The sequence below is a fragment of the Argopecten irradians genome, chromosome 1 (assembly GCF_041381155.1).
Source record: "Argopecten irradians isolate NY chromosome 1, Ai_NY, whole genome shotgun sequence".
Classification (NCBI taxonomy): Eukaryota; Metazoa; Mollusca; class Bivalvia; order Pectinida; family Pectinidae; genus Argopecten; species Argopecten irradians.
The window spans coordinates 7,362,688-7,386,285 of record NC_091134.1 but is presented as its reverse complement, the minus strand read 5'-3'; the positions used below and the strand labels follow the sequence as shown (position 1 = coordinate 7,386,285).

General features: G+C 36.1%; 2 protein-coding genes across 5 annotated transcripts in view; one reads left to right on the top strand and one right to left on the bottom strand.

The window, feature by feature from the left end:
- LOC138316446 (EF-hand domain-containing protein D2-like) overlaps positions 1-914 on the bottom strand; it is a 60,881-nt gene extending 59,967 nt beyond the window's left edge. For 2 of the 3 annotated variants that reach the window (XR_011207654.1, XM_069258150.1), the window contains exon 1: positions 615-751. Coding sequence is in view for 2 of the 3 variants with exons in the window: in XM_069258150.1 (XP_069114251.1) it covers positions 615-735 (121 nt within the window). In the remaining variant the exon portion in view is untranslated. Of the gene's footprint in view, positions 1-614 lie in introns of all 3 variants that reach the window. The other variant, XM_069258159.1, reaches the window with a different exon arrangement.
- Positions 915-1,344: 430 nt separating this feature from the next.
- The window catches only part of LOC138316432 (DDB1- and CUL4-associated factor 17-like), a 55,863-nt gene continuing 33,609 nt past the window's right edge, over positions 1,345-23,598 (top strand). Inside the window, exons 1-9 of one of the 2 annotated variants that reach the window (XM_069258129.1) lie at positions 1,345-1,519; positions 3,134-3,195; positions 3,579-3,620; positions 3,828-3,924; positions 5,073-5,212; positions 5,430-5,511; positions 6,842-6,931; positions 7,559-7,666; positions 8,400-8,499. In XM_069258129.1, coding sequence (XP_069114230.1) covers positions 1,373-1,519; positions 3,134-3,195; positions 3,579-3,620; positions 3,828-3,924; positions 5,073-5,212; positions 5,430-5,511; positions 6,842-6,931; positions 7,559-7,666; positions 8,400-8,499 — 868 coding nt within the window. In that variant the 5' untranslated portion in view covers positions 1,345-1,372. The other variant, XM_069258133.1, reaches the window with a different exon arrangement.

The following is a 23,598-nucleotide window of genomic DNA, read 5'->3' as shown; positions in this document are numbered from 1 at the left end:
TTGAAATTTTGGTAAACGTTATGGCCCCTCCCACAGCCACCTGGGGTAGGGGAGGCGGGGGGTGGGGGGAGCCATATAAGTCACAATTTAACTTTGCTTCAGCAGTTTTGGAGATGAAGTTGAAAATGTAAGTTATTTACGGTCACACAACGCAAGACGGATGACAACAGACTAAAGGCGATTAGAATAGGTCACCTAACTGAGTCTGACCTAAAAAATCCCAATTTTCATCAGATCTAAAATTGGATCAATTACTTCAAGAATAATTTCCATATTTTATATTAAGTTAACTATCAAAAACATATTAAATATATATATGTGTGTGTTTTTGTTGATATCAATGCTAATATATGTAGATATTTGTTTGATTGTATACCTATAGGCCTAGCCAATATCCCAGCCTCTATTCCCTAACTCAGCAGCATAGTCTAACAATGCAGATCTGTGTTGATTTTCTTACACACGTGGTTCATTGTACAAAAAGTAAAACCTCCCACTTTGACAAATGCAGACGAACCAGAGGGTTGTCAGCAGACCTCTATATTCTTAACAGGACATCAAAGTATTACACTAAAATCTCAGCCATGAGATCAGACTGAAAAATTAGAACTTACTTGTTAAAAGTTTTCTGAAAACCTTGAATTTCTTTCCTTGAAAACTCCTTGAATTCCGTATACGGATTCCAAACTTGAGTTGACGGCAATACCGGCTGAGCACCATCCTCGCCTGCTTCATTTATATTCACCCTTCGCTCTAATTTCTTAGCAAGTTCGTCCGTCGCCATTTCTTACCAAAGTCTCACTAAATCTCTGCGTTCAAATATCAGTATCTTTGTAAACACGCGAACACTTTCACTCGACACGGCATATAGCTTCCTGTTTGCTGTCAGTGTATCCGCATCATGTGACATGAGGTCATTGGTCAAGTTAGAATATATATACACAACCACGAAAAAAATGGAGGGTAGCTACCGTAGTCATACTAATATTAACACCTCCATGGTTAATTCAATGTTGCTGATGGCATGCCGGTATGTATTAGACACTGTATTCTTTTTTTATTAGATGAGGATGATGTTGATGATGGTGATGATAAACGAACATACTGTAGATACAGTACAGTATAAATAAAATGGCAGTAAAATAAAAAGTCTTTCAAGATTGAAATAAACTACATGTCAAACATAAATTAATCATAAAAACTCGATTTCTTAAGCATAGATACACGTAAAACAGTAAATCGTAAATTTAAAACAAATCCGGGAAAAAACAGCGCACCTGCTTCCGACTTATAATTGTACATGAACAATGGGTCAGCTAGACGCTTGCCTTATATGCATTCGTAGTTAAGCGCTTTACTTGTATGAGGAAGAATGGAATATGAAGCCATCGTGCATAAAACCACGAGAAAAAATATACAAAAAACCAACTCATTATTGCTACTGATGAATAGAGAAAGATCGGGTCGACATAAACAACATTCCGTTTCATATAAAATCCTCAGATCTCTCATATGTGGGGTATGTTTGTACAAGGACGTATATGACAAGGATAAGTCACACTGGGTTTGGGGGAAGTCCAATGCAGGCGCTTTTGTGTTTGTGCACTGACCGTGACGTTGGGCGACGACTGATTTTCCTTTGATATCCGCCGGCGCAGCCTTTGATGTAGCATGCGGGTGTGATGGTTACCGTCTTACTATCTGAAGCGGGACCGTCTTTTCATGAGCTGTCGATATTTTTTGACGAAAATTTAAGACATATCCTCTAAATATTCCGTCTTTAAAGCAAGTAATATACGTAGTGAAATTTAATAAACTTTACAATCGTGTTTCGTTTGACTCGATAAGACAAGTATTTGTTGAGAAAAATGGTTTTTATTCCCGGTTCAAAGGCATCTCGCGTGGTGTTTAGTAATGTAAAGAGACAGTCACGAATCCTTCTCACTTATAAATCCTTGGTTTGTAATATAATACAGACAAAAACACGCGTTGCTATAATATGAATTTAAGGCAAAGCCTCAGAAGAGCGCAGCTACATGTAAAAGAGTATAACATCCTAACTTTATATTGTCTATATTTTTCTACACGGTTAACAATAAAATATTTCACTGACATGCACATACTATCGATAGTTAGAAAGAATTCAAAATAATCCAAATGGAATAGTTCAATATGTACTTTAATCTTGTTTTTATCAGATGCAGAGAAAACTTGGCAACATGCCATGCTATCAAAAATATGCGCGAATCTGTGCTGTCATCTTTGGCATCAGTTTTTGTGACGTCACTGCCGACGGTGCCGTGCGCTTGAGAACATACACAGTATATTTTGGACCAGTACATTTATTGCGTTGTTCTTGTATATGTGTAAATTAGAACTTCTTACAGTAATTTTAAAGTGTTTACTGATAACACATTAAGTCTAGTACAGAAATTTCAAATCTCGTCGTGCTGATAACAAGAATTAAATCATGGCTGCCTACATGGAGGCGTGAGACTTTTCCCGCGGGACACAATTTCAAAGTCCAAGGGGTACTGGAATGTATTGGAATCTATATGCTCACACATGTGTTATGGTTAGTAGAGCTTCGCTCTACGCAGCCTTCGGCCGCGCAGAGAGCTGCGCTCTTATAAGATGTGCATGCACGGTAATCATAATGACTTATATATATATACTGTATATATTATAACCTTTGCATAACACCAATTGGGGTATATATGTATACCCTATTTGAGGTTTTATAGCTCAGTTGGGGTTATATACCCCGTATGAGGTTTGTGCGAGACCTGATAATAATTGAATAATGTTCATGTTATACTAAAGTATATGACCTATTTTTTGCTCAATAGATACATTTACAGTTATCTGTATATAATGTTTTTTATGCCTAATTGAAACCAGAGATTTATGTCTCTGTTGAAACCATATGATAATTTATTTCTGCTTATATACTTTAGATATGTCTGACATATGTAGCGGGATTGGACTGAGTCGATCATTGGTGACCAGGTAGCTCAATCGGTAGAGCATTCGGCTAGTGTTCCGAGGGTCCCGGGTTCGAATCCTGATCTGGCCGCTACATTTTCTCCTCTTCTGTTACACATATAACATTTATCAAATAATGATATTTCAGGGAAATTATTCTTACAAGAAAGTATGGCAGAAAAATTCAGACAAACGAATTGCGTGTGAAGGGTAAGTCTAAAATCACTCAAACAGTGTTAAGACATATGAGAAGCTTATTAGTGTATACTGTATATATATTTTGTTTATTGATGCCTTAATTTTCTAACATGTATTATGTTTTTAGAGATATGTATAGATAATTAAAACTAAATCTAAAAATGACAAAAGAAAAAAATAAAAAAATAACCTAAGTGTACTTATTCATGATGTACAATTGGATTTAATTTTTAGTAAAAATGAGCCTTAAATTAGTTTATTAAAATTATTTCAAGGTTTGTTTTACTGAATATTATGTATTATATATTTCTTTTGTGTTGATATAAAATTCAGCAAGATTAGGAAAATTACTACATGATATGTAAGTATGAATTTTATCAATCTTCTTATTTCAGAGGAAAAATTTACCTAGAAAACTTTCGCATTTGGTATGGAGGGTGAGTTAATTAACTTAACAAACTAACAAAGTTGACTCACTAACTGTCTATTTGATTGATGTAATTCATGAGATGTGGTTTCAATACATACGATGGAAAGGACCCTTACTTTCATTATTACTCAGAATATGAATATTTCATTACTGGCAAAAGGGAGATAATATCTTACTATACTTGTGCACATATTGTTTTCTATTTGATTTGTAGATACAATTTAAAGAATGAGCCTAAATGCTTACAAGAAAATCAACAACGAGGCCCAAATAGAAAAATAGAAAATGCTCTTCTAGCAAATATTCACCCGGTAAGTACGTAAACACATTGAATTAACACAACATATTTACAATACCATATATTCAAATTTAATTACCAGTTCAGTTACCTCCCATGGAGCAAAGAAAAACTGGTCTTATGCCAAGTGTTTTATTTTTATTTTCATTTGTTTACAAGTTTGTATTTTTTTTTCAAAACATCAATACATACATTGTAAATATAAATACATATAATTCAATAATGTACACAACCATATACACCCACTCACTTTGACACCTGTACTTGAATTAAAAGTCTTTATTGATAAAATTTTAATTGCACCCTTTCTTTAAAAATCACATTGTAAATTTCACATCCACTTGCCTTCTTTGTAATATGACTATACAAAAGATAAAAAAAGAAAAGAAAGAAACAAACAAGAAAACTGTGAGGAAAGCATGGAAATGGAGGAGATGTATAGCATTTCCCTAATGCTATTTTGTTACCCGGTTCATCAACAAGAATTATAGCCAGTAGGAAACAAACAAGACTGTGAGTGTGTTCAAGAAAAGATAATCAGAGAAATGAAAGACTTTTACAGAGCAGTTTTACAGTCTTAATATGGTTAATCCTTTTGTATTATGCAGGTTTTAAACTAAGTGTGTTAACACTTGTACAACAAACACAGAAATGACACAAAGTGAAACTAAATTAGGACAGTTGTGTATTGGGTGGATTTTCGTATTAAACAATTTGTACTATACTGGTAATATATAAAATGATATTTAAAGCAATATTTGCAGGGGATTTCAATTGTATTCTTATAAAACAGGATTCTATATTATCTTAGTAACTATAAGTTTGTATTAAGTGGGTCGGACTGTACTTGGTTATAACCAAAAAAAGCTTGATTCTAAGTTTCAAACTAATGGGAGATAATCTAGTATAAGACCTCTACTGAGAAGATCTATCAAAAACTTAGGGTCTGGTGGCAAGTCTATATAAGGATTTTAAATGATTCATACCTTCAATAGTTGAATAGATATAAAATGAATAAATACTAAACATAGAAAATGAGATAAAGGTTTGTTGAAGAATCTGATAATGACTATAGAGCTATATGTATAGTGTTAAGCTGTAATCATCTGTATAGGACTTTGTGATATTTATGTTGAAGCTATTTTCGTTTTTTTATAACAGGAGTGCCTTCCCCTACCAAACAGGGGTCATAAGGCAAGCTTATATTGCCTTGAAAAGAGGTGGTTGTTACGCTTTGTTTTGGATAAACAATGTGTGTCACCTGTAGAGTCAGTTTTCCTTTCATCAACTCAAAAGTTCAGGTAGGTAGTGAAAGTTGTGAGGAGTGTTCTTCTGTTATGAATCAGATTTCATAGGACCATAAAAGGTACGTGATAGGTACAGGTATGAACATGGAGTCACATGTTAACTAAATAAATAAATCTGACTTCAAAGGGATACATTCTGAATGGTATTCCAGAAATAAAGTTTGATGTGAAGTCATAACTGAGAAATCTTGTCTCTGTTTTCTTTTGTCAGTGACCTTTCCTGGAATGAACCTCAGAAATCTCTTGTTCTAGCGACAACACATTCGTCACGTCCAAATCTTCAGGAAAGACAGGTAACATATAAAAGTAGTTAATACCTGTTACATAAATTATAAATCTCCAGGCTGTTGTGGCTAAGTGGTCAAAGTATCTGATATTTTTGTGTAAGTAAGATTTAAGGATGTATTCTTCTGAGGTTTCAGTCCCGTTGAAGTCTCGTTTCGACAAAGATCAAAGAAGTTATAAGATTTTCAAATACAATTTATCAATATCTGTAGCAAGTTGCCAGTTGCAAATTTTGTCAAAAAATTACAGTTCTAACTTTAGCAGATTTTTTTATACGGGAATTTTAAGAAATGGCACATTTGGCGGCCATTTTGAAATTGTGTGTTTTTCCGCTTCAAATAGAGCCACAGTTTTACCATTTTTTACTGAAATTGTTTTTACTTAAATCATCACTGCACCAGCATTTTTAGCTGTATTGAACTAATTTTTGCTGTAAATCTTTACTTGGTTCGTGATAATTAAAATATTGAGCATTAATGTATGAAATGATTCACTTTTTTCACTTTATTTTTACATTTAATGGTAATTTGACGCTTTTAATTTTTACTCTAAAATACTGAAAAATAACAAATATTCAAGTGGGGCAAAAAAGTAAGCACACGGACCCCCCATTTTTCTGCCTGATTCTGAAAGAACAACCCTTTTCCTATTGATATGCAAAATATTAACAAAAGTTTAATACCAGAACTTTTTTACATTTGTGTAGCTCAAAATTAAGGGTATCTCAATGGGGTAGCAATCTCCTGTTAATCTGGGATAAAAAAAAATAGTTCTTTTTGATCAAAACTGTTTAATTTTAAAAGAAGACTACTGGAAAAATAAATTCTACAAACATAAATACAATATCAAACACCTCATTAGGAATCCATATTATGGGATGGACTTATAATATCTTGTGTATATGTGTATATCAATAAAACGCCTGGTCCGACCCCTAAGGGGCTGAGGGATGTCCCCATAAAATCCAAATTATTCTTAATTTAGCCTTAAAAATCCTACACCATCTTTGATGAATGTTATTACAAAGTAGCAATTCCCCTATAAAACAATTTTTCCACAAATCCTATTTTGTGGTATATCATCCAATGATTGGTGTGAAACTAGGACAACGATATCATTGAGTGACAGTAGCTTTCATGTATGAACTCCTATTTCCAAAAATCTATATGAGAAAAAAAGTTTAATACAAGAAAATTTTGACTTCTCAGAGGAGCACATCCTTAATCTAGGCACCACATCCTGTATTCTTCGCTGAGAGTAAACAGAAATTCAATCTATGGAGATTCAGACTTTGATCACAGAATGCATGGAAATCACTGTTGAAACTCTATGTTTCAGGCAGGTGCTCCGGACCCTATCATGAGGCTGCTGGCAGTGTTTGAGTTGTGCCCACTGAAGTTTGTAGGAATGCTCAAGATAACTCAAGAAGTATGTATCGCAGCTTTAGCCTTAGAGGCTAGAGGGATAACATGGGAGAAATCATACATGTGTCTTTAAAAGGAAAGATAATATTTAACATTTCAATTAACTGAATAAGTAGGTTTTCATATTACAAGTTAAGATATGAAGTTGATTTTAAAGTCATTTTTTATATTTATATATTGGTTTACTTAGTGAACCCTTTTTTAGGACTTCAAACAATTATTTTTTTTTTTTTTCTTTTTTGTGTTGAACAGCTTGAACACTTGATTGGGGACCGTATTTCCTGTAGGATTTCTGTTTATTGTTGTTAAACTTTTGTAATTTAAGTTATTTAAATGTTAACTTTTTTAAGCCTTTTGAAGTATTGTTGTATGTGTTTTGTATAGTTGTTTGAGGTAATTTAATCTTTGTTTAAGTGTTATAGTGCATCATCCAATTTGTCTTACCAGTATATGTACACATTTTAAGTGTTTTAGTGCATCATCTAATTTATCTTACCAGTATATGTACACATTTTAAGTGTTTTAGTGCATCATCTAATTTATCTTACCAGTATATGTACACATTTTAAGTGTTTTAGTGCATCATCTAATTTGTCTTACTAGTATGTACACATTTGAGGTTTTGCTTTAGGTGTTTGGTAAAGATGTTTTAAGTGCAACAATCTCCCACGGCCTTCTTATAACTACACACCAGATGGGACTCATCAAGATGTACAGCTTTGATGAGATTGTAGAAAAGGTAAGAACATTCAATACACCACCATAAATTCAAAGGTGTGTGAATTTTTGATAAATTTGTTTAAAATAGAAATAAGAACATACCAAAATTGTTTTAGTCTCCATCATTAGGACAATAAAAGAATTGAATAATAAGGCACATCAACCCATACAGTGTTTTGAGAAAGGTGAAATGAGATTCAAATGGTATATAAATCAGTTACATGGCTTCTTTAATGTTGCTTGTATGAACCCAGCTTACTCACTGTTTGCTGTCTTGAGTCACTCTTACTCACTTCAATTTACATTAGCTTTTCGTCAACCAAGTCATCCATTAGATGTCATTAGTTGAACCAGTTGACTTATCAAATTTGTTTCCTGAACTGACTTATATTTGTACTGATATAAGCTAAAGCTATAACCTTGGTTCAGTGATGAATGAGTAAATCATTTTTGTCTAATTGACCTTTATATTACCTAAACTTCAGAGGATAACATTATGTACACTGTAGTTTGTTTCAAACATCCTTAGTTTTTGGTTAAAGTCATTGTTCCATCACCATTAATCCATTAAATATCTTTTGGTTTACTATAACAATTTTCTTGGTTTACTAAACAATTTTCCTGGTTCACTTTAACAATTTCTTGGTTCACTATAATATTTTCTTGGTACTACTTTGTAGCTTATGAATCAACACAATAATGTTATTCCTGAACAGTTTGTATTGACTATGTTGATATTTCATTTCAAACAGTACCGCAAGTTTGAGGCGAAGCTGTATGAGGAATTTGACTTGGAAGGAAACGTTTGTGGTGACATGCCTGTAGGTTTACCTTGTAACATTCATTTCACAGGTAGGTCAAGGTCAAACACAGTGATCATTTATGCTATATTATCTTACCTAAACTTATTGGAATCATATTAATTGTATATTAAACTTCTGAAGTGAATATCCATATTTTTGTAAAGATATTTTTCTTGAATACAATGAAGGTTATTATTGCAATGTAGGTGTCAGAATATTAATGAAGGTGGTTGTTTTAGTATGTACTCCTGTGTTTAAATGTAGGCCATTGTTTTAGTATGTACTCCTGTGTTTAAATGTAGGCCATTGTTTTAGTATGTACTCCTGTGTTTAAATGTAGGCCATTGTTTCAGTATGTCCTCCTGTGATAAATGTAGGTTGTTGTTTCAGTATGTCCTCCTGTGTATTAATGTAGGTTGTTGTTTCAGTATGTCCTCCTGTGTTTAAATGTAGGCCATTGTTTCAGTATGTCCTCCTGTGTTTAAATGTAGGCCATTGTTTCAGTATGTCCTCCTGTGTATTAAAGTAGGCCATTATTTCAGTATGTCCTCCTGTGATAAATGTAGGTTGTTGTTTCAGTATGTCCTCCTGTGTATTAATGTAGGTCATTGTTTCAGTATGTCCTCCTGTGTATAAATGTAGGTTGTTGTTTCAGTATGTCCTCCTGTGTATAAATGTAGGTCATTGTTTCAGTATGTACTCCTGTGTATTAATGTAGGTTGTTGTTTCAGTATGTCCTCCTGTGTATTAATGTAGGCCATTATTTCAGTATGTCCTCCTGTGTATAAATGTAGGCCATTGTTTCAGTATGTCCTCCTGTGTATTAATGTATGGTCATTGTTTCAGTATGTCCTCCTGTGTATCAATGTAGGTCGTTGTTTCAGTATGTCCTCCTGTGTATAAAGTAGGTCATTGTTTCAGTATGTCCTCCTGAGAATGTATGTCATTGTTTCATTATGTCCTCCTGTGTATAAATTTAGGTCATTGTTTCAGTATGTCCTCCTGTGTATAAATGTAGGTCATTGTTTCAGTATGTCCTCCTGTGTATAAATGTAGGTCATTGTTTCAGTATGTCCTCCTGTGTATTAATGTAGGTTGTTGTTTCAGTATGTCCTCCTGTGTATAAAGTAGGTCATTGTTTCAGTATGTCCTCCTGTGTATTAATGTTGGTCATTGTTTCAGTATGTCCTCCTGTGTATCAATGTAGGTCGTTGTTTCAGTATGTCCTCCTGTGTATAAAGTAGGTCATTGTTTCAGTATGTCCTCCTGAGAATGTATGTCATTGTTTCATTATGTCCTCCTGTGTATAAATTTAGGTCATTGTTTCAGTATGTCCTCCTGTGTATTAATGTAGGTTGTTGTTTCAGTATGTCCTCCTATGTATAAATGTAGGTCATTGTTTCAGTATGTCCTCCTGTGTATTAATGTAGGTTGTTGTTTCAGTATGTCCTCCTGTGTATAAAGTAGGTCATTGTTTCAGTATGTCCTCCTGTGTATTAATGTTGGTCATTGTTTCAGTATGTCCTCCTGTGTATCAATGTAGGTCGTTGTTTCAGTATGTCCTCCTGTGTATAAAGTAGGTCATTGTTTCAGTATGTCCTCCTGAGAATGTATGTCATTGTTTCATTATGTCCTCCTGTGTATAAATTTAGGTCATTGTTTCAGTATGTCCTCCTGTGTATTAATGTAGGTTGTTGTTTCAGTATGTCCTCCTATGTATAAATGTAGGTCATTGTTTCAGTATGTCCTCCTGTGTATTAATGTAGGTTGTTGTTTCAGTATGTCCTCCTGTGTATAAATGTAGGTCATTGTTTCAGTATGTCCTCCTGTGTATTAATGTAGGTTGTTGTTTCAGTATGTCCTCCTGTGTATAAAGTAGGTCATTGTTTCAGTATGTCCTCCTGTGTATTAATGTTGGTCATTGTTTCAGTATGTCCTCCTGTGTATCAATGTAGGTCGTTGTTTCAGTATGTCCTCCTGTGTATAAAGTAGGTCATTGTTTCAGTATGTCCTCCTGAGAATGTATGTCATTGTTTCATTATGTCCTCCTGTGTATAAATTTAGGTCATTGTTTCAGTATGTCCTCCTGTGTATTAATGTAGGTTGTTGTTTCAGTATGTCCTCCTATGTATAAATGTAGGTCATTGTTTCAGTATGTCCTCCTGTGTATTAATGTAGGTTGTTGTTTCAGTATGTCCTCCTGTGTATAAAGTAGGTCATTGTTTCAGTATGTCCTCCTGTGTATAAATGTAGGTCATTGTTTCAGTATGTCCTCCTGTGTATTAATGTAGGTCATTGTTTCAGTATGTCCTCCTCTATAAATGTAGGCCATTGTTTCAGTATGTCCTCTTGTGTATAAAGTAGGTCATTGTTTCAGTATATCCTCCTGTGAATGTATGTCATTGTTTCATTATGACCTACTGTGTATAAATTTAGGTCATTGTTTCAGTATGTCCTCCTGTGTATTAATGTAGGTTGTTGTTTCAGTATGTCCTCCTATGTATAAATGTAGGTCATTGTTTCAGTATGTCCTCCTGTGTATAAATGCATGTCATTGTTTAAGTATGTCTTCCTGTGTATAAATGTAGGCCATTGTTTCAGTATGTCCTCCTGTGTATAAATGTAGGTCATTGTTTCAGTACGTCCTCCTGTGTATAAATGTAGGTCATTGTTTCAGTATGTCCTCCTGTGTATAAATGTAGGCCATTGTTTCAGTATGTCCTCCTGTGTATTAATGTAGGTCATTGTTTCAGTATGTCCTCCTCTGTATAAATGTAGGCCATTGTTTCAGTATGTCCTCTTGTGTATAAAGTAGGTCATTGTTTCAGTATGTCCTCCTGTGAATGAATGTCATTGTTTCATTATGTCCTACTGTGTATAAATTTAGGTCATTGTTTCAGTATGTCCTCCTGTGTATTAATGTAGGTTGTTGTTTCAGTATGTCCTCCTATGTATAAATGTAGGTCATTGTTTCAGTATGTCCTCCTGTGTATAAATGCATGTCATTGTTTCAGTATGTCTTCCTGTGTATAAATGTAGGCCATTGTTTCAGTATGTCCTCCTGTGTATAAATGTAGGTCATTGTTTCAGTATGTCCTCCTGTGTATTAATGTAGGTCATTGTTTCAGTATGTCCTCCTGTGTATCAATGTAGGTCGTTGTTTCAGTATGTCCTCCTGTGTATAAAGTAGGTCATTATTTCAGTATGTCCTCCTGTGAATGTATGTCATTGTTTCATTATGTCCTCCTGTGTATAAATTTAGGTCATTGTTTCAGTATGTCCTCCTGTGTATTAATGTAGGTTGTTGTTTCAGTATGTCCTCCTATGTATAAATGTAGGTCATTGATTCAGTATGTCCTCCTGTGTATAAATGCATGTCATTGTTTCAGTATTGTCCTCCTGTGTATAAATGTAGGTCATTGTTTCAGTATGTCCTCCTGTGTATAAATGTAGGTCATTGTTTCAGTATGTCCTCCTGTGTATTAATGTAGGTCATTGTTTCAGTATGTTCTCCTGTGTATTAATGTAGGCCATTGTTTCAGTATGTCCTCCTGTGTATAAATGTATGTCATTGTTTCAGTATGTCCTCCTGTGTATTAATGTAGGTCATTGTTTCAGTATGTCCTCCTGTGTATTAATGTAGGTCATTGTTTCAGTATGTCCTCCTGTGTATTAATGTAGGTCATTGTTTCAGTATGTCCTCCTGTGTATAAATGTAGGTTGTTGTTTCAGTATGTCCTCCTGTGTATTAATGTAGGTCATTGTTTCAGTATGTCCTCCTGTGTATTAATGTAGGTCATTGTTTCAGTATGTCCTCCTGTGTATAAATGTATGTCATTGTTTCAGTATGTCCTCCTGTGTATTAATGTAGGTCATTGTTTCAGTATGTCCTCCTGTGTATAAATGTAGGTTGTTGTTTCAGTATGTCCTCCTGTGTATTAATGAAGGTGGTTGTTTCAGTAAGTCCTCCTGTGTATCAATGTAGGTCGTTGTTTCAGTATGTCCTCCTGTGTAAATTAGTGTTTCAGTATTCTTTAAATGTAGGTCGTTGTTTCAGTATGTCCTCCTGGGTATAAATGTAGGTTGTTGTTTCAGTATGTCCTCCTGTGTATAAATGTAGGTCATTTTTTCAGTATGTCCTCCTGTGTATTAATGAAGGTGGTTGTTTCAGTAAGTCCTCCTGTGTATCAATGTAGGTCGTTGTTTCAGTATGTCCTCCTGTGTATAAAGTAGGTCGTTGTTTCAGTAGGTCCTCCTGTGTATAAATGTATGTCATTCTTTCAGTATGTCTTCCTGTGTATAAATGTATGTCATTGTTTCAGTATGTAATCCTGTGTATAAATGTAGGTCATTGTTTCAGTAAGTCCTCCTGTGTATAAATGTAGGTCATTGTTTTCAGTATGTCCTCCTGTGTATAAAATGTAGGTCATTGTTTCAGTATGTCCTCCTGTGTATAAATGTAGGTCATTTTTTCATTATGTCCTCCTGTGTATTAATGAAGGTGGTTGTTTCAGTATGTCCTCCTGTGTATCAATGTAGGTCGTTGTTTCAGTATGTCCTCCTGTGTATTAAAGTAGGCCATTATTTCAGTATGTCCTCCTGTGATAAATGTAGGTTGTTGTTTCAGTATGTCCTCCTGTGTATTAATGTAGGCCATTGTTTCAGTATGTCCTCCTGTGTATAAATGTAGGTTGTTGTTTCAGTATGTCCTCCTGTGTATAAATGTAGGTTGTTGTTTCAGTATGTCCTCCTGTGTATAAATGTAGGTCATTGTTTCAGTAGGTCCTCCTGTGTATTAATGTAGGCCATTATTTCAGTATGTCCTCCTGTGTATAAATGTAGGCCATTGTTTCAGTATGTCCTCCTGTGTATTAATGTTGGTCATTGTTTCAGTATGTCCTCCTGTGTATCAATGTAGGTCGTTGTTTCAGTATGTCCTCCTGTGTATAAATGTAGGTCATTGTTTCAGTATGTCCTCCTGTGTATAAATGTATGTCATTGTTTCAGTATGTCCTCCTGTGTATTAATGTAGGTCATTGTTTCAGTATGTCCTCCTGTGTATAAATGTAGGTTGTTGTTTCAGTATGTCCTCCTGTGTATAAATGTAGGTCATTGTTTCAGTATGTCCTCCTGTGTATTAATGTAGGTTGTTGTTTCAGTATGTCCTCCTGTGTATAAAGTAGGTCATTGTTTCAGTATGTCCTCCTGTGTATTAATGTTGGTCATTGTTTCAGTATGTCCTCCTGTGTATCAATGTAGGTCGTTGTTTCAGTATGTCCTCCTGTGTATAAAGTAGGTCATTATTTCAGTATGTCCTCCTGAGAATGTATGTCATTGTTTCATTATGTATGTCCTCATTGTGTGTCCTGTTATTAATGTAGGTCATTGTTTCAGTATGTCCTCCTGTGTATAAATGTAGGTCATTGTTTCAGTATGTCCTCCTATGTATAAATGTAGGTCATGTTCAGGTCATGTGTTTCAAGTTTGTTGTCCAGTATGTCCTCCTATGTATAAATGTAGGTCATTGTTTCAGTATGTCCTCCTGTGTATTAATGTAGGTCATTGTTTCAGTATGTCCTCCTGTGTATTAATGTAGGTTGTTGTTTCAGTATGTCCTCCTGTGTATAAATGTAGGTCATTGTTTCAGTATGTCCTCCTGTGTATTAATGTAGGTCATTGTTTTTCAGTATGTCCTCCTGTGTATTAATGTAGGTTGTTGTTTCAGTATGTCCTCCTGTGTATAAATGTAGGTCATTGTTTCAGTATGTCCTCCTGTGTATAAATGTAGGTCATTGTTTCAGTATGTCCTCCTGTATTAATGTAGGTCATTGTTTCAGTATGTCCTCCTGTAATAAATGTAGGTCATTGTTTCAGTATGTCCTCCTGTGTATAAAATGTAGGTCATTGTTGTTTCAGTATGTCCTCCTGTGTATAAATGTATGTCATTGTTGTTTCAGTATGTCCTCCTGTGTATAAATGTAGGTCATTGTTTCAGTATGTCCTCCTGTGTATAAATGTAGGTTGTTTTCAGTATGTCCTCCTGTGTATAAATTTAGGTCATTGTTTCAGTATGTCCTCCTGTGTATAAATGTAGGTCATTGTTTCAGTATGTCCTCCTGTGTATAAATGTAGGTCATTGTTTCAGTATGTCCTCCTCTGTATAAATGTAGGTCATTGTTTCAGTATGTCCTCCTGTGTGTATAATGTAGGTTGTTGTTTCAGTATGTCCTCCTATGTATAAATGTAGTTGTCATTGTTTCAGTATGTCCTCCTGTGTATAAATTGTAGGTCATTGGTTTCAGTATGTCCTCCTGTGTGTATTAATGTAGGTTGTTGTTTCAGTATGTCCTCCTGTGTATAAATGTAGGTCATTGTTTCAGTATGTCCTCCTGTGTATAAATGTAGGTCATTGTTTCAGTATGTCCTCCTGTGTATTAATGTAGGTTGTTGTTTCAGTATGTCCTCCTATGTATATATGTAGGTCATTGTTTCAGTATGTCCTCCTGTGTATAAATGTAGGTCATTGTTTCAGTATGTCCTCCTGTGTATTAATGTAGGTCATTGTTTCAGTATGTTCCTCCTGTGTATAAATGTAGGTCATTGTTTCAGTATGTCCTCCTGTGTATAAATGTAGGTTCCATTGTTTCAGTATGTACCTCCTGTGTATGTATGTAGGTTCATTGTTTCAGTATGTCCTCCTGTGTATAAATGTAGGTCATTGTTCAGTATGTCCTCCTGTGTATAAATGTAGGTCATTTGTTTCAGTATGTCCTCCTGTGTATAAATGTAGGTCATTGTTTTTCAGTATGTCCTCCTGTGTATAAATGTAGGTTTGTTGTTTCAGTATGTCCTCCTGTGTATAAATGTAGGTCATTGTTTCAGTATGTCCTCCTGTGTATAAATGTAGGTCCATTGTTTCAGTATGTCCTCCTGTGTATAAATGTATGTCATTGTTTCAGTATGTCCTCCTGTGTATAATGTAGGTTGTTTGTTTCAGTATGTCCTCCTGTGTAAATGTAGGCCTGTTTTCAGTATGTCCTCCTGTGTATAAATGTAGGCCAAAAGTTTCAGTATGTTCCTCCTGTTTCATATGTTCCTCCTGTTTCACATATTCCTCCTGTTTCACATGTTCCTCCTGTTTCATATGTTCCTCCTGTTTCATATGTTCCTCCTGTTTCACATGTTGTTTTTCAATAGTTCATGTTTTCACATGTCCTGTTTCAATGTTTCCTCCTGTTTCAGTATGTCCTCCTGTTTCACAGTAGGTCCTCCTGTTTCAGTATGTTCCTCCTGTTTCATATTCCTCCTGTTTCAGGTTCCTCCTGTTTCAGTTCCTCCTGTTCCTGTTCCTCCTGTATAGTTCCTTCCTGTTTCAGTATGTTCCTCCTGTTTTCATGTATTCCTCCTGTTTCATATATTCCTCCTGTTTATTACATGTTCCTCCTGTTTCAGTATGTTCCTCCTGTTTATATATGTTCCTCCTGTTTCACATGTTCCTCCTGTGTATTAATGTAGGTCCTCCTTGTTTCAGTATGTTCCTCCTGTTTCACATGTTCCTCCTGTTTTCATATGTTCCTCCTGTTTTAACATGTTCCTCTGTTTCAGTATGTCCTCTGTATCATATATGTCCTCCTGTACTTCATTGTTTCCTCCTGTTTCATGTTCCTCCTGTTTCATATAATCCTCCTGTTGTCATATGTTCCTCAGTTTTCATATGTTCCTCCTGTTTTATATGTTTCCTCATTGTTTCATATATATGTCCTCCTGTGTATAAATGTTCCTCCTGTTTCATATATGTCCTCCTGTTTCATCAATGTATGTCCTCCTGTTTCAGTATGTTCCTCCTGTTTCAAATGTTCCTCCTGTTTTCACATATGTCCTCCTCCTGTTTCATATAGTTCCTCATGTTTCATATGTCCTCCTGTTTATATTTCCTCCATTTTTTCACATGTTCCTCCTTTGTATAAATGTTCCTCCTGTTTCAGTATGTCCTCCTGTTTCAGTATGTTAGGTCCTTGTTTCATATGTTTCCTCCTGTTTCACATATTTCTCCTGTTTTCATATGTTCCTCCTGTTTCATGTAGTTGCCTCCTGTGTTGCATATGTTTTTCCTGTTTCACATGTTCTCTCCTTCACGTCCTTGTTTGATGTTAATATGTTCCTCCTGTTTCAGTTCTCTCCTGTTTCACATGTTCCCTTATTTTCACATGTTCCTCCTGTTTCATATGTGTATTTGTTTCATATGTCCTCCTGTGTTCACATGTTCCTCCTGTTTCATATGTTCCTCCTGTGTTTTCATAAATGTTCCTCCTGTTTCAGTATGTTCCTCCTGTGTTCACATGTTCCTCCTGTTTCAGTATGTTCCTCCTGTTTCATAATATGTTCCTCCTGTTTCAGTATGTTCCTCCTGTTTCCTACATGTTCCTCCTGTTTCACATGTTCCTCCTGTTTCATATATTCCTCCTGTTTCACATGTTCCTCCTGTTTCACATGTTCCTCCTGTTTCATATGTTCCTCCTGTGTCATATGTATCCTCCTGTTTCAGTATGTTCCTCCTGTTTCAATGTGTTCCTCCTGTTTCAGTATGTCCTCCTGTTTCACATGTTCCTCCTGTTTTCATATATTCCTCCTCTGTTTCATATGTTCCTCCTTTGTTTCATATGTTCCTCCTGTTTCATATGTTCCTCCTGTGTTTCATATGTTCCTCCTGTTTCAATATGTTCTCCTGTTTCACATGTTCCTCCTGTTTCACATGTTCCTCCTTGTTTCATATGTCCTCCTCCTGTTTAACATGTTCCTCCTGTTTCACATGTTTCCTCCTGTTTCACATATTCCTCCTGTTTCACATATGTTCCTCCTGTTTTCATATAAATGTAGGTCATATGTTTCATATGTCCTCCTGTTTTACATGTTTCCTCATTGTTTCAGTATGTTCCTCCTGTGTATCAATGTATGTTCCTCCTGTTTCAGTATGTTCCTCCTGTTTATACATGTTCCTCCTTTCAGTATGTTCCTCCTGTGTTTCACATGTTCCTCCTGTTTCAGTATGTTCCTCCTGTTTAACATGTTCCTCCTGTTTTCATATGTTCCTCCTGTTTCATATGTTCCTCCTGTTTCACATATTCCTCCTGTTTCACATGTTCCTCCTGTTTCATATGTTCCTCCTGTTTCACATATTCCTCCTGTTTCATATGTTCCTCCTGTTTCATATGTTCCTCCTGTTTCATATGTTCCTCCTGTTTCACATGTTCCTCCTGTTTCATATGTTCCTCCTGTTTCACATGTTCCTCCTGTTTCATATATTCCTCCTGTTTCACATGTTCCTCCTGTTTCATATGTTCCTCCTGTTTCACATGTTCCTCCTGTTTCATATGTTCCTCCTGTTTCATATGTTCCTCCTGTTTCATATGTTCCTCCTGTTTCACATGTTCCTCCTGTTTCATATGTTCCTCCTGTTTCACATGCTCCTCCTGTTTCACATGTTCCTCCTATTTCATATGTTCCTCCTGTTTCACATATTCCTCCTGTTTCACATGTTCCTCCTGTTTCACATGTTCCTCCTGTTTCATATGTTCCTCCTGTTTCACATGTTCCTCCTGTTTCATAATGTTCCTCCTGTTTCAGTATGTTCCTCCTGTGTTTCATATGTTCCTCCTCATGTTTCAGTATGTCCCTCCTGTTTCATAAATGTTCCCTCCTGTTTGTTTCAGTTTCATGTTCCTCCTGTTTCATATGTTCCTCCTGTTTCACATGTTTCCTCCTGTTTCATGTTTCCTCCTGTTTCATATATTCCTCCTGTTTCATATGTTCCTCCTGTTTCATATGTTCCTCCTGTTTCATATGTTCCTCCTGTTTCATATGTTCCTCCTGTTTCACATGTTCCTCCTGTTTCATATGTTCCTCCTGTTTCACATGTTCCTCCTGTTTCATATGTTCCTCCTGTGGTTTCATATGTTCCTCCTGTTTCACATGTTCCTCCTGTTTACATGTTCCTCCTGTTTCACATATTTCCTCCTGTTTCACATGTTCCTCCTTGTTTCAGTATGTTCCTCCTGTTTCACATATATGTGTTCCTCCTGTTTCACATGTTCCTCCTGTTTCATAATGTTCCTCCTGTTTCATATGTTCCTTCTGTTCATATGTCCTCTGTTTCATATGTTAATGTTTCACATGTTCCTCCTGTTTCACATGTTCCTCCTGTTTCACATGTTCCTTCTGTTTCATATGTTCCTCCTGTTTCATATGTTTCTCCTGTTTCACATGTTCCTCCTGTTTCATATGTTCCTCCTGTTTCACATGTTCCTCCTGTTTCATATGTTCCTCCTGTTTCATATGTTCCTCCTGCTTCAAATATTCCTCCTGTTTCACATGTTCCTCCTGTTTTCATATGTTCCTCCTGTTTCATAAATGTTTCCTCCTGTTTCACATATGTTCCTCCTGTTTCACTGTTTCTCCTGTTTCGCAGTATGTCCCTGTTTCATATGTTCCTCCTGTTTCATATGTTCCTCCTGTTTTATATGTTCCTCCTGTTTCATATGTTCCTCCTGTTTCACATGTTCCTCCTGTTTCAGTATGTTCCTCCTGTTTTCATCCTGTTTCCTTCTGTTTCAGTATGTTTCCTCCTGTTTCACATGTAATCCTGTTTCAGTATGTCCTACTGTTTCACTGTTTCCTCCTGTTTCATCCTGTTTCACATGTTCCTCCTGTTTCATCATGTTTCATCCTCCTGTTTCATATGTCCTCCTGTTTCATATATTTCTCCTTCTGTTGTTGTTCCTCCTGTTTCACATGTTCCTCCTGTTTCATATGTTCCTCCTGTTTCACATGTTCCTCCTGTTTCACATGTTCCTCCTGTTTCATATGTTCCTCCTGTTTCATATGTTCCTCCTGTTTCACATGTTCCTCCTGTTTCATATGTTCCTCCTGTTTCATATGTTCCTCCTGTTTCATATGTTCCTCCTGTTTCATATGTTCCTCCTGTTTCACATGTTCCTCCTGTTTCACATGTTCCTCCTGTTTCATATTGTTCCTCCTTCATTTCAGTCATGTTTCTCCTCCTGTTTCATATGTTCCTCATTGTTTCATATGTTCCTCCTGTTTCATATGTTCCTCCTGTTTTCATATTCCTCCTGTTTCATATGTTCCTCCTGTTTCATTGTTCCTCCTGTTTCATATGTTCCTCTGTTTGACATATTCCTCCTGTTTCATATGTTCCTCCTGTTTCATATGTTCCTCCTGTTTCACATATTCCTCCTGTTTCACATGTTCCTCCTGTTTCATATGTTCCTCCTGTTTCACATATTCCTCCTGTTTCACATGTTCCTCCTGTTTCATATGTTCCTCCTGTTTCACATATTCCTCCCTGTTTCCCTATATAATTCCTCCTGTTTCATATGTTCCTCCTGTTTCACATGTTCCTCCTGTTTCATATATGTTTTCATATGTTCCTCCTGTTTCATATGTTCCTCCTGTTTCATATGTTCCTCCTGTTTCACATGTTCCTCCTGTTTCATATGTTCCTCCTGTTTCATATGTTCCTCCTGTTTCACATGTTCCTCCTGTTTCACATGTTCCTCCTGTTTCATATGTTCCTCCTGTTTCATATGTTCCTCCTGTTTCACATGTTCCTCCTGTTTCATATGTTCCTCCTGTTTCATATATTCCTCCTGTTTCATATGTTCCTCCTGTTTCATATGTTCCTCCTGTTTCATATGTTCCTCCTGTTTCATATGTTCCTCCTGTTTCACATGTTCCTCCTGTTTCACATGTTCCTCCTGTTTCATATGTTCCTCCTGTTTCATATGTTCCTCCTGTTTCACATATTCCTCCTGTTTCACATGTTCCTCTGTGTTTCACATGTTCCTCCTGTTTCACATGTTCCTCCTGTGTCATATGTTCCTCCTGTTTTCAGTATGTCCTCCTGTTTCATATGTTTGTCCTGTTTTCAGTATGTTCCTCCTGTTTCACATGTTCCTCCTGTTTCAGTATGTTTCCTCCTGTTTATAAATGTTAGGCTCCTGTTTCAGTATGTCCTGTTTCTGTTCCTCCTGTTTCACATGTTCCTCCTGTTTCAGTATGTTCCTCCTGTTTATATGTTTCCTCCTGTTTCATCATTGTTTCATATGTTCCTCCTGTTTCATATGTTCCTCCTGTTTCATATGTTCCTCTCCTGTTTCTATGTCTTCCTCCTTGTTTCTCATGTTCCTCCTGTTTCAATGTATTCCTCCTGTTTCATATGTTCCTCCTGTTTATATGTATCCTGTTGTTTCATATGTTCCTCCTGTTTCACATGTTCCTCCTGTTTCATATGTTCCTCCTGTTTCATAATGTTCCTCCTGTTTCATATGTCCTCCTGTTTATTATGTTTCAGTATGTGTCCACCCTCCTGTGTATTCAAATGTAGGTCATTGTTTGTCACATATTCCTCCTGTATGTCCTCCTGTTTCATGGTTCCTGTATAAATGTAGGTCATGTTGTTTCAGTATGTCCTCATGTGTATTCATATGTCCTCCTGTTTCATTATGTACCTCCTGTGTTATAAATGTAGTGTTGTTGTTCAGTATGTTCCTCCTGTGTTTAATGAAGTTGGTCCTTGTTTCGTATAGTTCCTCCTGTGTATCAATGTAGGTCATTGTTTTCAGTATGTCCTCCTGTGCTATATATGTAGTCGTGTGTTCAGTATGTTTCCTGTGTAAAAAATGTTCCTCCTGTTTCAGTATGTCCTCAGTATGTCTCCTGTTTCATAAATTCCCTAGTGTATATGTTCCTCCTGTTTCAGATGTTCCTCCTGTGTTTCATATGTTCCTCCTGTTTCATATATTCCTCCTGTTTCACATGTTCCTCCTGTTTCATATGTTCCTCCTGTTTCACATGTTCCTCCTGTTTCACATGTAGTTCCTGTTTGTTCAGTATGTTCCTCTGTGTATAAAGGTAGGTCGTTGTTTCAGTATGTCCTCCTGTGTATAAATGTTCCTGTCATGTTTCAGTATGTCCTCCTGTGTATAAATAGTAATTGTCATTGTTTCAGTATGTTCCTCCTGTGTATTAATGTAGGCCTCAATCCATGTTGCAGTATGTCCTCCTGTGTATAATTGTAGTCCTCATTGGTTTCAGTATGTCCTCCTGTGTATTGGTATGTTTTCAGTTTGCCTCCTGTTTCATAAATGTTCATACTGTTTCATTATGTCCTCCTGTGTATTTTTGTACAAGTTGGTTGTTTCAGTATGTCCTGTGTATCAATGTAGGTCATTGTTTCAGTATGTTCCTCCTGTGTATTAATGTAGGCCATTGTTTCAGTATGTCCTCCTGTGTATAAATGTAGGTCATTGTTTCAGTATGTCCTCCTGTTTTATTAATGGGTAGGTCAATTGTTTCAGTATGTCCTCCTGTGTCTTAAATGTATGGTTCATTGTTTCAGTATGTCCTCTCCTGTGTTAAATGTAGGTTTGTTGTTTCAGTATGTGTCCTTCCTGTGTTTAAATGTTATGTCATTGTTTCAGTATGTTAACTCCTGTGTATAAAATGTTTGGTCGTTGTTTCTAGTATGTCCTCCTGTGTATCAAATGTAGGCCATTGTTTCAGTATGTTCCTCCTGTAGTATATATGTATGCCATTGTTTGCAGTTTCATGTCCTCCTGTGTATTAATGTCGGTCAATGTTTATATGTCCTAGTCCTGTTTTCAGATATGTTCCTCCTGTTTCATAAATGTATCCTCCTGTTTCACATGTTCCTCCTGTTTCATATGTTCCTCCTGTTTCACATATTCCTCCTGTTTCATATGTTCCTCCTGTTTCACATGTTCCTCCTGTTTCAGTATGTCCTCCTGTTTCATAATGTTCCTCCTTGTTACATCATGTTCCTCCTTTCATATGTTTCCATTGTTTCAGTATGTTCTCCTGTGTTCATATGTATCCTCATGTTTCATATGTTCTCCTGTTTCATATGTTCCTCTTGTTTCACATGTTCCCTCCTGTTTCAGTATGTCCTCCTGTTTCATAATTCCTCCCTGTTTCATATGTTCCTCCTGTTTCATATGTTCCTCCTGTTTCACGTATGTTCCTCCTGTGTATTAAATGTAGGTCCTTGTGTATTAATGTATTGTTCTGGTATGTCCTCCTGTGTATTAATGTATGTCCTCCGGGGAAGCTTGTGTATCAGTATGTCCTCCTGTGTATAAATGTATGTCATTGTTTCAGTATGTCCTCCTGTGTATTTGTATGTCATTGTATTCCTCCTGTGTATAAATGTATGTTTCAGTTGTCGTATTGTCTCATGTGTATAAATGTATGTCATTATTTCAGTATGTCCTCCTGTGTATTAATGTAGGTCCTGTTTCATATGTTTCAGTATGTCATTGTTCAGTATGTCCTCCTGTGTCTAAATGTAGGTCATTGTTTTCAGTATGTCCTCCTGTGTATAAATGTAGTCCTTGTTTCAGTATGTTCTCCTGTGTATCAAATGTAAATGTATGTCATTGTTTCAGTATGTATTGTTTCTGTATGTCCTCCTGTGTATTAACGTGTAGGTCATTGTTTCAGTATGTCCTCCTGTGTCTTCATGTAGGTCATTGATGTCTGGCCTCATGTGTTTCATTGTATGTCCTCCTGTGTTTATAATGTATGTCATTGTTTCCTGTATGTCCTCTCTGTGTAATAAATGTAGGTCATTGTTTCAGTATGTCCTCCTGTGTATGTTCTCCTGTGTAATCAGTAGGTGTCATTGTTTCAGTATGTCCTCCTGTGTATAAATGTATGTCATTGTTTCAGTATGTCCTCCTGTGTATAAATGTAGGTTGTTGTTTCAGTATGTCCTCCTGTGTATAAATGTATGTCATTGTTTCAGTATGTCCTCCTGTGTATAAATGTAGGTCATTGTTTCAGTATGTCCTCCTGTGTATAAATGTATGTCATTGTTTCAGTATGTCCTCCTGTGTATAAATGTATGTCATTGTTTCAGTATGTCCTCCTGTGTATAAATGTATGTCATTGTTTCAGTATGTCCTCCTGTGTATTAATGTAGGTTGTTGTTTCAGTATGTCCTCCTGTGTATAAATGTAGGTCATTGTTTCAGTATGTCCTCCTGTGTATAAATGTAGGTCATTGTTTCAGTATGTCCTCCTGTGTATAAATGTATGTCATTGTTTCAGTC